General features: G+C 38.8%; 1 protein-coding gene across 11 annotated transcripts in view; it reads right to left on the bottom strand.

Moving 5' to 3' along the window:
* CADPS2 (calcium dependent secretion activator 2) overlaps positions 1–17,317 on the bottom strand; it is a 665,654-nt gene that overhangs the window by 202,847 nt on the left and 445,490 nt on the right. For all 11 annotated transcript variants that reach the window (XM_051849752.2, XM_070071264.1, XM_008258272.4 and 8 more), the window contains 2 exons: positions 9,367–9,475; positions 7,862–8,062 (listed from right to left, as the gene is read on the bottom strand). In XM_051849752.2, coding sequence (XP_051705712.2) covers positions 7,862–8,062; positions 9,367–9,475 — 310 coding nt within the window. The remainder of the gene's footprint in view (positions 1–7,861; positions 8,063–9,366; positions 9,476–17,317) is intronic.

Below are 17,317 nucleotides of genomic sequence, written 5' to 3' on the forward strand. Positions count from 1 at the left end.
AAAATATTTCTAACATTATTACATATTTTGTTGTAGATCATGAATAAATTAAAATGTAAAATATAGTTCTTAATGACTCAAATTATACAGAAAATGATATTAAGGTAATTGGAAAAAGAATGTTGAGTTATGACTTTTAAAAAAATCATTCTACAAAGTTTAAGATGGCAGCATAGGGAGGGAGCTTACTGCTCTATCTAGGGAAATATAGTTAAAAATAGATAGAGTGCAATCTCAGGGAGGGGTGAGAGAGAAAATGGCAGGGGAACCTCCCCACAAATTGGTGGGACACTGTGGACCTAAGTGGAGGGTGTGAAAGTGCACAGCCCAGGACCCCAGCAGCCAAGAGCCTCAGCACCAGTTTTGGAGTGAGGTGAGACTAGGCTGCAGCAGCCCAAGCCACTGGAAATAAAGCTGTAGGAAGATCCTAGTGTGGGCCTGGCTTGGAGCCCTGCAGGGACAGTGTACCTGACAACCTAGAGGGAAAAAAGGAGCACGTTTCTCTCTCCCTGACCATCCAAAACCGGTGTCCTGTAACTAGCTGAGAGAGGGCAGGCGTCATTTTGGGCACACATAACAGCTGTGTCAGCTCATGTGTGCATGCCCAGCAACCAGCTGAGAGGAGACAATTGAGATTGGCTGGGAAACTAGACAGGGGGTTGGGTGCTTATGGCTGTGGGAGCCTTGTGTGCCCAGACTGTGAAAACACTGTGGCTGCAAGCTGCGGATGGGACTTTGCATAGTTACTGTGAGTGGCTCCACATGCTCTGGGCTCCCTGATTCCCTGGTGAGGGTCATTGCTACAGGACCCAAGTTCCCACCGAGGACTGCACAGATCCTCTGTGTGGTTCTTACGGCAGCATGGATGAAAACTGGACCCGCTGGGGCTAGAGTCCAGGCACTGGTCTCCTCAGGAGTGGAGGTGAGCATGAGAATACACCAACGGAGCAGAACAAACCTCCCCTCTGACAAAAAAAAAAAATGGGAGGTTTACCATGCCCAACTTAAGTGTTACCTTGGATATACCCTTCACCCTGGAGCACTGAGCAGAGCTCCCTGACCACATCCAGCACAAACCTCTGAGTATTCACTTAAAGAGCAGACACTCCACTAAGCCACAGAAGCACAGTCCAAAGATAAAAGCCATCACAAGGAAAAAAAAAAAAAAACAAATATCACCACAAGTGTCTAATAATAAATGCAGCAATTCAATAAACAAGAATAAGACAACATAACACCCCCAAAACACAACACTTCAATACTAGAATGTGAAGGTGAAGAGATTGACAAAATGCCAGAAACTGAGTTCAAAAAACTGATATTGGATTACTCAGAAGTAATCACAAGCAAATATATGAACTAAATAAATCTGTACATGACATGAATGAAAATTTTACCCACAAAATGTTAAAACAAAATATTGCAAATGAATTCAATAGAACAAATAAAAACTATTGTAGAAAGCCTTAAGAACAGAAATGATGAGGCAGGAGAAAGAATATCTGAGTTAGAAGACAAATCTCTGGAAATTTTACATTCAGACCAAAAGAAAGAAGAAGAAATTAGAAAGCTAAAAAACAGTGGGGGATATTTATGGAATATTATCAAATGACCCAACATATAGGTCCTAGGAGTTTTGGAAGGCTCAGAAAAAAATGGGCTAGAAGGCCTTTTCACTGAAATAATTACAGAAAACTTCCCCAAATTTGAAGAAAGGGATATCAAAGTAGAGGAAGCACACAGAACTCCTATTAGACATGACCAGAAAAGATCTTCACGACAACACATTGTAGTCAAACTCTCTAGAGCAAAATATAAAGAAAAGCTTCTAAAATGTATATGAGAGAAACTCTAGATTACTTTCAGTGAATCTCCAATTAGTCTAACAGCTGACTTCTCATCAGAAACCACACAGGTTAGGAAAGATGGCAAGATATATTCCAACTCTTAAGAGAAAAAAAACTCAATCCACAGTACTGTATCCTGCAAAACTCTCATTTACAAATGAAGGTGAAATAAAGACCTTCCATAACAAACAGAAATTGAAAGAATTTATCAACCTTTGTCCATCCTTACAAAGGAGGCTTAAGGATGTGCTACACACAAAAACACAGAAACACAGTCACTACTATGAAAGAAGGTGAAGGCAGAAAACCTCCCAGTAAAAGTACAAAGGAAATCCAAAGTAAAGAATAGGAATATTTATGGAAAAATGCAGGGCCAAGTCATTACTTATCAAAAGTCACCTTGAATGTAAATGGTCTCAATTCTCCAATTAAAAGATTCATACTGGATGAACAGATTAAAAAAACAATACCCATTTATTGCTGCATCGAAGAAACACATCTCACCAACAAATATATATACAAGCAGACTGAAAGTGAAAGGATGCAAAAAGATAGTCCATGCTAACAGAAAACAAGAAAGAGCTGGTGTAGCCATCCTAATATCAGAAAAAAATAGACTTTAACATAAAAACTGTTAAAAGACACAAAGAAGGGCACTATGTAATGATTAAGGGAACAATTCAACAGGAAGATGTGACTATAATAAATGTATATGCACCTAATTACAGGGAACTTGGCTATTAAAAGAAATGTTAGTGGATATAAAGGGAGACATAGACTCCAATAAAATAGTAATGGGGGACTTAAATACTCCACTTTTAGCAATGGACAGATCAAACAGACAGAAAATCAGCAGAGAAACAACAGAGTTAATTGACATGATAGACCAAATGGACCTAACTGATATCTACTGTACTTTCCACCCCACATTGGCAGAACACACATCCTAATCACCAGTGCATGGAACTTTCTCTAGGATAGAACATATGATAGATCATAAAGTAAGTCTCAGCAAATTCAAAAAAAAATCAAAATCAAACCATGCATTTTCTCTGACCACAAAGGAAGGAAGCTGTAAATAAACAACTCAAGAATCTCTAGAACACATGCAAACACATGGAGACAGAACAACATGCTCCTGAATGAACAGTGGGTCACAGGAGAAATAAAAAAAAAATTCTGGAAATGAATGAAGACAACAATGTAACATATCTAAACTTATGGGACACAGCAAAAACCGTGTTAAAAGTAAAGTTTATAGAAACTGGTGCCTACATCAAGAAATTAGAAAGGTGCCAAATGAATGAGCTGTCAATGCATCTCAAGAACCTAGAAAAATAACAGCAAACCAAACACAAAACTTACAGGATAAAAGAAAAATTAAAATTAGAGAATAAACAAAATTGAAACCAAAAAAAATATAAAGGATCTGCAAAACAAAAAGCAGGTTTTTGGAAAAAGTAAACAAAATACACATCACTGGTGCAAATAACCAAAAAAAGAGGGAGAAGACCTAAATCAATATAATTATAGTTGAAAAAGTACATGTAACAACAGACACCACATAAATAAAAAGAATCATCAGAAATTACTACAAAGAGCTGTATGTCAACAAATTAGGAAACCTAGAAGAAATGGATAGATTCTCAGACATACATCCTATCTGAATTGAGCCATGAAGACACAGAAAATGTAAATTGATCAATAACCAAGATGAAAATTGAATTAGTAGTAAATACCCTCCCAGCAATAAAAAGCCCAAGACAGGATGGCTTCACTACTGAATTCTACCATACATTTAAATAAGAACTAATTCCAATTCTTCACAAGTTATTACAAAGAACTGAAAGAGAGGGATTCCTCCCAATCTCCTCTATGAAGTTAGTACCACCTTAATTCCTAAACCTAAAAAATATACATCAGAGAAAGAGAACTACAGACCAATTTCCCGGATGAATATAGATGAAAAAATCCTCAACAAAATACTAGTCAATCAAATCCAGTAACACATCAGAAAGATCATTCACCTGGACCAAGTGGGATTTATCCCAGGTATGCAAATCAATCAATGTGATACATCAAATTAACAAACTGAGGAACAAAAACCATATGATTATCTCAATAGATGCAGAGAAACCATTTGATAAAATACATCACCCTTTCATGATAAAAACTCTAAGAAATTGGGTATAGAAGGAACATTCCTCAACACAATCAAGACAGTTTATTGCAAACCTATGGCCAGCGTCCTACTGAATGGGGGAAAGTTGGAAACTTTCCCACTGAGATCTGGAACCAGACAATGATGCCCACTCTACAACTAGTACTCCAAATAGTCCTGGAAGTTTTAGCCAGAGCCATTAGACAATAAAAAAAATTGGCCATTGCCGCGGCTCACTAGGCTAATCCTCTGCCTGTGGCGCCGGCACCCCAGGTTCTAGTTCTGGTCCGGACGCCAGATTCTGTCCCGGTTGCTCTTCGTCCAGTCCAGTTCTCTGCTGTGGCCCGGGAGTGCAGTGGAGGATGGCCTGGGTCCTTGGGTCATGCACCCACATGGGAGACCAGGAGGAAGCACCTAGCTCCTGGCTTCGGATAGGTGCAGCACGCCGGCTGAAACACGCTGGCTGAAACACGCTGGCCATAGCGGCCACTTGGGGGGTGAACCAAAGGAAAAAGGAAGACCTTTTTCTCTCTCTCTCTCACTGTCTAACTCTGCCTGTCAAAAGAAAATTAAAGTGATACAAATTTGAAAGGAGGAAGTCAAACTATCCACATTTACAGGTGACATGAGTCTATATATATATATATATATATATATATATATATATATAGGATCCAAAGGACTCAACTAGGACACTATTGGAACTCACAGAAGAGTTTAGTAAAGTGGGAGGATATAAAATCAGCACACAATAATCGTTAGCCTTTGTATACACAGACAACAACGTGGCTGAGAAAGAACTTCTAAGATCAATCTCATTCACAATAGCTACAAAAAAACCCCAAATACCCTGGGATAAATTTAACCAAGAATGTCAAAGGTCTCTATGATGAAAATTACAAAAATTAATGAAAGAAATAGGTGGCTGGCACTGTGGTGCAGTGTGTTAATGTCCTGCTGTGAAGTGCCAGCATCCCATATGGGCGCTGGTTCTAGCCCCAGCTGCTCCTCTTCCAATCCAGCTTTCTGCTATGGCCCAGGAAAGCAGTAGGAGATGGCCCAAGTCCTTGGGCCCCTGCACACATGTTGAAGACCCAGAAGAAGCTCCTGGCTCCTGGCTTTGGATTGGTGCGGCTCCAGCCGTTGCGGCCACTTGGGGAGTAAACCATTGGATGGAAGACTTCTCTCTCTCTCTTTCTGCCTCTCCTCTCTCAGTGTAACTCTGACTTTCAAATAAATAAATAAATCTTTTAAAAAAAAGACAGCAATAGGAGGCGCGCACACACACACACACACACACATACAGGAAAAATCTTCCATGTTCATAGATTGGAAGAATCAGCACCATCAAAACGTCCATACTACTAAAAGCAATTTGTAGATTCAATGTTATACCAATCAAAATACCAGGGAAATTCTTCTCAGATACAGAAAAATGATGCTAAATTCATATGGAAACACAAGAGATTCCAAATAGCTAAAGCAATCTTACACAACAAAAAGTTGGAGGCATCACAATACCAGATTTCAAGACATACTACAGGGCAGTTATAATCAAAACAGCCTGGTACTGGTACAAAAACAGATGGATAGAACAATGGCATAACAAAACAGAAACACCAGAAATCAATTCATGCATATACCACCAACGTATATTCGATCAAAGAGCTAAAATTAATCCTTGGAGAAAAGGACAGTTTGCTCAACAAATTTTGCTGAGTAAGCTGAATCTTCATGTTCAAAAGTATGAAACTAGACCCCTACCTTACACTTAATAAAAAATCTACTCAAAATGGACCAAGGACCTAAATCTATGACTCAAGATCATCAAATTATTAGAGAACATTGGGGAAATTCTACAAGACATTGGCACAGACAAAGAATTCTTGGAAAAAGACCCCAGAGGCACAGGCAATCAAAGCCCAAACTGACAAATGGGATTAAATTTAATTGCAAAACTTCTATACTGTAAAAGAAACACTGAGCAAAGTGAAGAGGTTACTGACAGAATGGGAGAAATTATCTGCAAACTATGCAACTGATAATGGATTAATAACTAGAATAAAGTGATCAAGAAACTCAAGAATAAAACAAATAACTCAGTCAAGAAATGGGCAAAGAACTTAAACAGGTATTTCTCAAAAGAGGAAATCCAGATGGCCAACAGGCACATGAAAAAGTGCTCAGGATCACTAGCCACAAGGGAAATGCAAATTAAAACCACAATGAAGTTTCACCTTGCCCTCCTTAGAATTGCTTTCATACAGGCCGGCGCCGCGGCTCACTAGGCTAATCCTCCGCCTAGCGGCGCCGGCACACCGGGTTCTAGTCCCAGTTGGGGCGCCAGATTCTGTCCCGGTTGCCCCTCTTCCAGGCCAGCTCTCTGCTGTGGCCAGGGAGTGCAGTGGAGGATGGCCCAGGTGCTTGGGCCCTGCACCCCATGGGAGACCAGGAAAAGCACCTGGCTCCTGGCTCCTGCCATCGGATCAGCGCGGTGCGCCGGCCGCAGCGCGCCGGCTGCAGCGGCGGCCATTGGAGGGTGAACCAACGGCAAAGGAAGACCTTTCTCTCTGTCTCTCTCTCTCTCTCACTGTCCACTCTGCCTGTCAAAAAAAAAAAAAAAAAAAAAAAAAAAGAATTGCTTTCATACAGAAATCAACAAACAACAAAGGCTGGTGAGGATGTAGGGAATAATGTATCCTAATCCACTGTTGGTGGGAATGTAAACTCGTACAGCCACTGTGGAAGTCAGTATGTAGACACTTCAGAAATCTGAATCTAGACCTACCATAATATCCAGCTATCCCACTTCTGGGAATTTGCCCAAGGGAAATGAAATCAGTGTGTGAAAGTGTTATCTACACCCCCACGTTAATTGCAGCTCCATTCACAATAGCTAAGTTATGGAATCAACCCAAATGTACATTAACTGAAGATTGGATAACGAAATTATGGGATATGCGCACCATGTAATGCTACACAGTGATAAAAAAAAAAAAGATCCTGTCATTTGCAACAAAATAGATGAAACTAGACAACATCACAGTGAAATAAGCCAGTTCCAAAACGAAAAATACTGTAGCTTCTGTGATAACAATTAGAGCACCTAAAAGGCAATCTGTAGAAGTGAAATTAACACTTTGAAATGTGATGACTTTCAACAGCCACTGTCTTGACTGTTGAGGAACAGGTTTTTTTTTTTTTTTCATACAATTTGTGGAACTCTTTACTTAGTATAGTTGATCATATGTGTATACAGTTAATGAAAATAGATCTTAGTAAAAAATAAGAATGAGAATAGGAGACAGAAAAGGAAAAGGGTTGGGAGCGTGGGGGAGGGGGGCAGATATAGTGAAGAATCACTATGTTCTTAAAGTTGTATTTATTTAAAAATAAATTGTTTTACATTAAAAAATCATTCTACAACAGAAAAGTCCTATTTTCCTTCTAGGCTACTAAGAAGAACTTTAGATAGTAATAATTTTCATTTTTGTATTTTGAAGTTCCATCAATGGAAATTTGACTTCAAAATACTTTTCTTGTTTCTATAGGACACCTAGGTCAAAATTATAATAAACTAAAATACATTTTCTCTTGAAAAGTTTCTTGTAATCTTGAGAGTCTTAGAAATATCTCAATGCTTGGCAAAGTCATGATTGAAATGCACATGTATCTTTTACTCTAATCGGTGTGAAAAATTATTTAATTGATGCTGTGATTACTAATATGAACTACTTTTATTTAATTAAGAATCAGTTAATGATATAAACTACTATACCACACAAATTTGTCTCAATTTTGTATCTTATTAAAGTTATTAATTGATAATCAAATTATTTTAAACAAAACTTACATAACTGAGCATCTGCTTGGAGACTTCCTCCTTTAGGATTCAGCTTCTGAGTTTGAAGGGCAGGAACTGGCTTATATGATTGACCTGTGGCCCTGTACATGGCTTGAACCCATAATATCCTGTCCTGTTCATCATCACTGGCAAATATGACAGTATCTCCTTCCTTAACAGCATTAAAAAACATCTGACCACCCTGAAGGCCTGTAGAGGAAAAAAGGCACCATTACAATTGTACACTATTGGCAGATTTTAGTTTCATTCACTAACTGGCCTCATGGAAAAGAAAGGATTTGACATGAGCAGCTCAGTGTTTAGAATGATATTTAGCTGAAGATCAAATCCACAAATTTAAAGGGAAACAATGACTAAAAGCTTAAGTTTCCAAAACATTTTGGAAATTAAAAGAAGTTTAGGAAGACAAATATCCCAAGAGACAGCAGTATTCTACAAGGCATACAGACACGCTTCCCAGAAATGAACAGCATAATCTGAAACTTCTTGTCAGAGAAGGCAGTCTCACTGTTGGCACATGTGTCATTTTATATGCAGGAGAAAAGGAAGAGGCACATAGCCACTCACACTAAATACCTGTAAGGCCAAAATGGTACCTTGCACTGTCCGATATTTTATCTTTCACAGAGAAGATGCCATTTTCCATTTCTAAGTGACAAATCAGTAAATTTTATTTATATTTCTTAATCTCTAGGCTTCTTAATCCTTTGATATTAATATCACTAATATCCATATTTTCATTTATTCACTATTTTTTGGTATCAGATGTCTAGTACTATTCTACTTCAGGTCGAGCATTTCTTATCTGAAATGCTTGAGACTGAAAACATCTCTGAATTTTTTTTTTCAGATTTTGGAATATGTGCATATACATATAAATCATCTAATGTGTGGAACCCACATCTAAACACAAAATTTAGTTATGTTTCATATACACCTAACACACGTAGCCTGATGTTAATTTGACACAACAGTTTTAGTACACATGTATTTGACTGTAACTTGTCACATGAGGTCAGGTATGGAATTTTGCACTTTTGGGTTATGCTGGCACTGAAAAGGTTACAGATTTTAGAGCATTTCAGATTCCAGATTAGGAATGTTCAATTTGCATGAATATGGAGAGAAGGAGAGAAGTACAAGAATAAGTGATTGAGGAGAAAATTATCACAATACAATATATAATAATTCATTTGCCTTTCCTTCTCTGTTTCTATTGTAATTTTTATTTTCCAATAAATAACTTTCTGTAAGAATTACTAGTATTTTGCCTATTTTTTTCAATTACAGTACCTCTTACATATTTTAGATGATGAATTATGGCTAAAAATAACATCCCTCAAAACCACATAAATTGAACCTCATAGTCTTATCCAGGTATTTAGGAAATATATGCATCCTATTCATATAGCGGAGTTTGAAATACTGAAAAGAAACAGGAAATTTCTAAGAATTCCATGCATGGCAGGAAAAATGATTAAGCTTAAAATTACCTGGGTGCGGATCTGTATAGTCCACAGTGTATCCCTCAAGCTGCATTAATTCTTGTGGTTCTGATTTTTTTTCTCTGTAACTGCACATAGCAAAGGTGTACTGGCTCACCTGCTCAGGAAAAGAACAGTTTGCAGATTAAATTCACATTCAATTCATAAAATTCATCATCAAATTTAAATTTTAGGTGTTTCTTTTTCAGAAAAATTTTCCCAAATAGAACACAATTTGCATATAAATTATTAAATTTTGGCATTTTCCCAAACCTAGCTTTAAAGTCAAAACAACTTTCACGTGTCAACTGCAGTTCTTAAATGCCTAGGAACTGGCATATCCCAAATCAATCATTTGCTGGCCAAGTATTCATGTTAAAATTAAGTTTGGAATCATCAGGCTGAACAAACTTTGAACAATCTTTGACTTGAGGGCTTCCTTTGTCCTCTAATATGCTAACATACCAAGAGGGAGACAGATTAGCAGCATTTCCAAATTTACATAATCACAAAATCACATTTGTAGGGGAGCACTGCAGGGCCTGAAATCTGCGGAAGGCACGCCTGGACAGATTGCAAAGGTGATTGGTCAAGTTATGTTAATAGCAAAGGTCATTTGATGTGATGCTGAAGCAGCTAAGGAAATGCTGTGGGCTCTGGTAAACAGCAAGTGGGACAGCAGGACAGTGGCCCCAGTTAATAATTAGTCCCCATTAAGGTTCCTCCACATTCTGATTGTTCTCTTAATCCTAGCTTCAAAGCAAACAAGTCCTTCCTACCAGCACTGAAATTCCCCGTTGTTCCCTATTTCACTATGTTTAAACTCCTTCATCACGAAATCTTGCTCTCACAAAATTGCACATTTTTTATGATAAATCACTCAAATCACCGTTCATAATAAAAACTTGGAGTAACCAGACATCTGGACCTCTGCCTCTGTCTCCACCTTTGGCAGTGGACAGACTCTCCTCTGGTTTCCCCACGTTAGAATCTCTAATCTGGGTCTGTTTCCTTAATCATTGCAACATTGTCCCTCTTCCAGGTTAACATGACAACCTGCCATGCTGCACACAGCAACATTTCCATGTACACTGATTTCAAGACTTCTAAACAAAGTAAAAATGATCTTAATATAACTTGTTCCTTGTAACCAAAGTCACAAAAAGGGCAGGCTGGAGTAAGTTTTATGTCACTGGTGACACCACCAGCACCAAGATCCTCCTATGCGGGCCTTGACAATGTTTTCTAGTGCTAGGACCTTCATGTCAAAGCTGTGCAGTCATCATCCCAGTTCATCTTTGGACAAAATGCTTGAGTCCCCAGTCCACCTTTGGACAAAATGCTTTGGCTACAGTCAGAAGGTGCCATCACTCTCTTGGCTTGAGAACACACATAGATATGTGGCAAAGAGTATGGAATGCTACCATAGATATACTCTTAGAAAATCTTACAAGGAACTGAGGTGCTTTTCCCAGCAGCAGGAAATAATTGTTTGTGGATTAATAAATATGCAAATTGCCATTTTGACTATGACCCTGTCAGAATAAGATCGAAGTCGGAGAACTCAAAAGGCTTCCATAGCCTTGGCAACTCATGACTAGAGCCTAGGGAGATTACTGACTCCATAAACAACAATGTCAAATTGTTAAGTCAACAACAGGAGTCACTGTGTACTTACTTCTCATGTGGGATCTGTCCTTAGTGTGTTGTCCAATGTGAAGTAATGCTATAACTAGTACTGAAACAGTATTTTACACTTTGTGTTTCTGTGTGGGTGCAAACTGATGAAATCTTTACTTAATATATACTGAATTGATCTTCTGTATATAAAGATAATTAAAAATGAATCTTGATGTGAATGGAATGGGAGAAGAAGCGGGGGAGATGGGAGGGGTGTGAGTGGGAGGGAAATTATGGGGGGGGGGCATTGTAATCCATTAACTGTACTTTGAAAATTTATACTTACTAAATAAAAAAAAAGATAAAAAAATCCAAATTGCAATGTATTCAATGACACAGGATTGAATGGAAAACAGTATGGCTGATGTTTATTATTTTCTTTTGAAAACACAAAATGTAACTAAGGAAACACAGACAATAGACAACGATGAATTTAAGTGAACCTCACAGAATTACAGAACTAATTATGTAAAGCAATGATACAGATTACATTAAAATTAAGAAATTCTCTTCATTAAAGGGCACCATAAGGCAAGTATCAAGGGCAAAACCCAGATTATGAGAATGTATAAAACATGTTCAACAAAGAACTGACATCAGAAACAAAAAAAGCAGAGATCAACAAGGGAAATCCAGAATACATACTAGAAATATAAACAAAGGATGACTGCTCCCTCTTTTATTTTTCGATCCATTCTTTGTAACCCAGGCTGGAAAATGGCTTTGAGGAAGTGAATGTCTATGATGGAGAAATCAACTTGCTCTTTTTGTGGAAAGAAGAGATTCATTTTTTTTTTGTTCTTTCAGGGAAAGGAGGGAGGGAGGGGGAGAGAGGAGTGAGTGAGCAAACAAACTCCTATCTGGTGGTTCACTCATTAGAGGCCAGGACTCAATCCAGGTCTCCCACAGGGGTGGCAAGGACTCAGGTACTCAAGTCATCACTGCTGTCTTCCAAAGTTTGCTTCAGCGGGAAGGTGGAATCAGGAGCACAGCCGGGACTCCTTCCCAGGCAGTCTGACACAGAATGTGGGCATCCCAACCAGCACCTTAGCTGCTGGCCAAATGCCCAAATGCCAAAATGCAGCTGACTCTGCATTTCTGGCTTTGAAAGGCACAGAGTGGTGAACATGACTGTTAGGGCAGTTACACTGCACAGTTCTGGATGCAACCTTCCTCACCGTACTGGTGAGCATGTGAAGAAATGCAGGTTCTCACAGACTTGTCAAGGAATGGGAACTGGTGCAGACTGTCTGCACAGCCATCTGAAAGTAGGTCCTGTGGTCTATTTACGCATGACCTGCCAATCTGCCTAGGCAGTAACACAGTTATTTAATCAAACAAGAATCTAGGTGTTGCTGTGAAGTATTTTGCAGATATGACTGACTCTACAACCAGCTGACTTGGCATGCTGCAGGTCTCACGAGCAAAATCTGGGGTTTGCTAGAGAAGAGATTTTGCCTCAAGACTGCAGTATCCATTCCTGGCTGAGTTTCCACCCCTGTTGGTCTCTCTGGAGAACTGACTGCACTGCAGCAAAATCCTTACTATTTTATTATTTGAATACAGAAAACCTCCTTCTAGGTTTTGATGCCAAGGAAACCACGAGGTGAGTACTGAAGGGTGTATGTGCTACATCCTCACTGCAGTGGTGCATATAAGAAAACCCTGGAAAAACAAAAGTGGTTCCAATATTTTATGACATGGTCATGCAGTGTGATACTTTGTGCCATTAAAAGAAATGTGACAGATTTTGTTCTTATCACTGAACTATTTGTAAGACTAATTATAAGAGTGTGCAAAAAAAAACCAAAAATGTAGCCTATACTACTATGGGTAAATACTCTACATGTGTATGAATAGAAGGACACATTTATTAAGATAGTTACAAAGATTATTGGGTTATAAAATTACAAGTTATTTAAAATTATTTTTGTGTCCCTTGAGTTTTTGTTTTCAAAGGAAAAGAATTACTTTTTAAGAAGCAACAAGAATAAAGGCATTTCCATTTTGAAAAATAAAAACATTATGTTTTACTGGGGAGGGGTGCGGAGGCCAACATCTTACGACATGTGTGGTTCTTGCTACACTTAAGTTTCCTTCTCTTTCTTGCAGATTGTCAATGTCAATAAATCTCTATGGGAGGTTTATTATTATTACCTAAAGTAAGTCGTATGCCTGTGTGGGAAGGTTGTTTTGGGGAGCAGGAGTGGAAGTAAAGTTAATAAATGATAAACAGAAACATTACATTTCTATTATTTGCTCCAAAAGAGAAACCCATTCTCTTAAAGACAGTCACTTAGATCAAAGTGCCACTTAGTGTACCCTAAGACTAATATATCTTAAATATATTATGAAATATTTCAGGTGTAAAGAAAAGTGCAATACTTACACACTAACATGTATTTATTGGCCATCCAGTTTTTTTTTTTTAAATATTTATTTATTTGAAAGTCAGAGATACAGAGAGAGAGAAGGAGACGCAGAGAGAGGTCTTCGATCTGATGGTTCACTTCCCAATTGGCCACAATGGCTGGAGCTACGCCAATCCTAAGCCAGGAACCAAGAGCTTCTTCCGGGTCTCCCACACTGGTGCTGGTGCAGGGGCTCAAGGACTTGGGCTATCTTCCACTGCTATCCCAGGCCATAGCAGAGTGCTGGATTGGAAGTGGAGTAGCCGGGTTTCGAACTGGCACCCATATGCAATGCTGGTGCTTAAGGCCAGGGCTTTAACCCACTGAGCCACAGTGCTGGTCCCAGGCCACCATCCAGCTTTGTAGAACAAACTCTTCAATATATATATATATATATATATATATTTTTTTTTTTTTGACAGGCAGAGTGGATAGTGAGAGAGAGACAGAGAGAAAGGTCTTCCTTTTCCGTTGGTTCACCCTCCAACGGCCAGCGCGGCCAGCGCGCTGTGCCCGGCGTACCGCGCTGATCCGATGGCAGGAGCCAGGTACTTATCCTGGTCTCCCATGGGGTGTAGGGCCCAAGCACTTGGGCCATCCTCCACTGCACTCCCTGGCCACAGCAGAGAGCTGGCCTGCAAGAGGGGCAACCGGGACAGAATCTGGCACCCCGACCGGGACTAGAACCTGGTGTGCCGTGTTTATCACTTACACACATTTTAAAACTTATATATAAGTGAAATAATAAATACTTTTACTTGTTTTAAAACTATTTAAATGGATCATAAGTATTCTTCTGCAACTTATTTTACCCCAAAGTTCACCATGTTTCTGATATTGATCATATATATATACATATATATATAGTACATATATATGTACTATATGTGTGTGTATATACACACACACACACACACACGTAATTTTACTTGAATGGCCATACTACCCCAAATGGTCTCCAGTTACTGACCCTACAAAGGACATTCTTACGTAAGTTTTCCGGCTGACATGCATGAGACCTACTATTGTAGGAATACACCAATGACTGGGGTTTCTAGGTCATTCATACCTTTATCTTTCCCAGATATTGCCAATCTGCATCCCAATGTATACATATGCCTGTGTTATAAGATAGCCTCTCATGTAACATGCCAAGGCTGGCATTTTGAGCCTTTTTCTTTTTTGCCAATGTTGATGGGTAGAAAATGGTATCTCACTGTCATTTGATTTTATAATTCCCATTGTAACAGGGCGAAAATTTCCCTTTTTGTTTAGTAATCATTTGGGATTTCCTTTTCTGAAAATTTATTCAATAAAAAGTATATTATTTGGTCATTCATACCATTCTCCATCATTAATTTTGCCAGAGGTTTAGTTACCTTTTGAGAGCTTTCAAAGAACATCTTTGCATTTTGCCAATCTTTTGTACTGTTTATTTCCTTAATTTCTGCCATTTGTATCTCCTTATTTTTCTTAGATTTATCTCTTTGATGATTTTTTAAAATTTATTTTATTTTTTATTTTTTTGACAGGCAGAGTAGATAGTGAGAGAGAGAGAGAGACAGAGAGAAAGGTCTTCCTTTGCTGTTGGTTCACCCTCCAATGGCCGCCGTGGATGGCACCGCGCTGATCCGAAGGCAGGAGCCAGGTGCTTCTCCTGGTCTCCCATGGGGTGCAGGGTCCAAGCACTTGGGCCATCCTCCACTGCACTCCTGGGCCACAGCAGAGAGCTGGCCTGGAAGAGGGACAACCGGGACAGAATCCGGCGCCCCGACCAGGACTAGAACCCGGTGTGCCGGCGCTGCAAGGCGGAGGATTAGCCTAGTGAGTCGCGGCGCCGGCCTCTCTTTGATGATTTTAAAAACTAGCATATTAGGGGCTGGCGCCGTGGCTTGCTTGGTTAATCCTCTGCCTACAATGCCAGCATCCCATATGGGTGCCAGGTTCTAGTCCCAGTTGCTCCTCTTCCAGTCCAGTCTCTGCTGTGGCCCAGGAGGTCAACGGAGGATGGCCCAAGTGCTTGGGCCCCTGCACCCCATGGGAGACCAGGAAGCTCCTGGCTTTAGATCAGCGCAATGCTGGTTATAGTGGCCATTTGGGGAGTGAACCAATGGAAGGAAGACCTTTCTCTCTGTCTCTCAATCTGTCTGTAACTCTACCTGTCAAATAAAAATAAATTAAAAAAATAGCATATTCATTTTCAGTTTTTATTCATTTTTAATATATGCACTTAAGTTCATTCCAAGCTCACATCAGCCTCATCTTCCGAGTTATATGTAGCATTTTTATTAGTTCAGTTCTGAATAATTCTCATTTTTGATACTCATTATTTACATTTGAGCTACTTAGAATTATGCTTTTAATTTTGGACTTGTGGTTATATTTTGTTATTGCATCTTAAACTCACTCCAATATGATCAGAATGATTCTAAATCCTGGTATTTTTTTGAGACCTGTTCTGCTGTGTAGCATATGACCAGTTTTAATAACATTCTATATTTGCTTAGAAGTATATTTTGCAATTAATATTGTTTAGTCGTATATATTAGACAAAATTTACTGACTGCATAGTCAAATATTTTACATCTTCTTAATATTCCCTTTATTGTATTGTGACATATGCAAAACCTCCAATTAAGATTGTATACCTATGAATTCTCCATGCAATTCTCTGAAATGTTGATTTATATTTTAAGATACTTGTACCTGAGATTGTTACATCTCCCTTGTACTGTTCTATCTTTCTAGTAAATTGCTCCATTTATATACATAATGAAAAAATTTTAAAACGTCTAACACTCTTGGATATTCAGAATTACGCGACATTTTGTTTGTTTAGTATATGCCTGTTAAATGTGTTTTTCATCTGTTCAGTTTCAATTACTCTGTTCTCTTTATTTTAGATACTTTTTAAAAAAAAGGGTTTATTTATTTATTTGAAAGGTAGAGTGACAGAGAGACAGGTAAAGACACACTGAGAGAGATCCTCGATTCACCAGTTCACTCCCCAAATGGTTCCAACAGTCTGGGCTGGGCCAGGCAGAAGTCAGAAGCCAGAAGCCAAGACCCAGGAGCTGCATCCTGGTTTCCCACATGGGTGGCAGGGGTCCAGATAGTTGGTCCATCTTCCTCTGCCTTCCCAGGTACATTAACAGACAACTGGATTGGAAGAAGAACAGCTGAGACTCGAATCGGCACTCTATGTGGGATGCTGGTGTGGCAAGTAGTGACTTAACTGCTATTCCGCAACACCAGTCCCTGTGTTCTGTTTATTTTAGATTCCCATAAATAAGTGGCATTTTTAAATATAGGAATGTAAGTAAAGCACAGTTGTATTGAAAGAAATATTTGGACTTTTTCCTGTCTTGTTTTGCCCTTTCTACTTTTTTTTTACACTTTCTTCTCTTATGTTCTGTTCCTCTTAAATACTAAAAATCTCTCCCTTCCCTCAATAATGTAGGAACTATACATTATACTTCTGTTCTTCAAGTGATCTCTCAAATTCTAAATTGTTTTCCAAGTGTCCTCCAAAATACAGGAAACTTTCAACGTTGCACTCCCATCATGAGCTTTAATTTTGTAAGCCAGTCTTTGTCTTTCTGTGTCTTTATCAGATGAGTTCTACTTTAAGTAGTATTTAGTATATTAGCAGTCAATAATATAGTCATCATTACAACAGATGATCTTCTAGTCAGTATTTCCTTGTATTTGCCCTTCTGTGTACATGTTTGTTGGCTGCTGCTTCTAGAAATGCATTCCATCACTCTGAGTTCATTTTTTTCTTCCTTTAATAAAAACCTTTCCACTCAGCATATTACTCAGCTTTCTGCAACCTTACCTAAAACAGCTGAGAGAGGGAACTGAGGCGA

The sequence above is a fragment of the Oryctolagus cuniculus genome, chromosome 3, assembly GCF_964237555.1.
Source record: "Oryctolagus cuniculus chromosome 3, mOryCun1.1, whole genome shotgun sequence".
NCBI classification, from domain to species: domain Eukaryota; kingdom Metazoa; phylum Chordata; class Mammalia; order Lagomorpha; family Leporidae; genus Oryctolagus; species Oryctolagus cuniculus.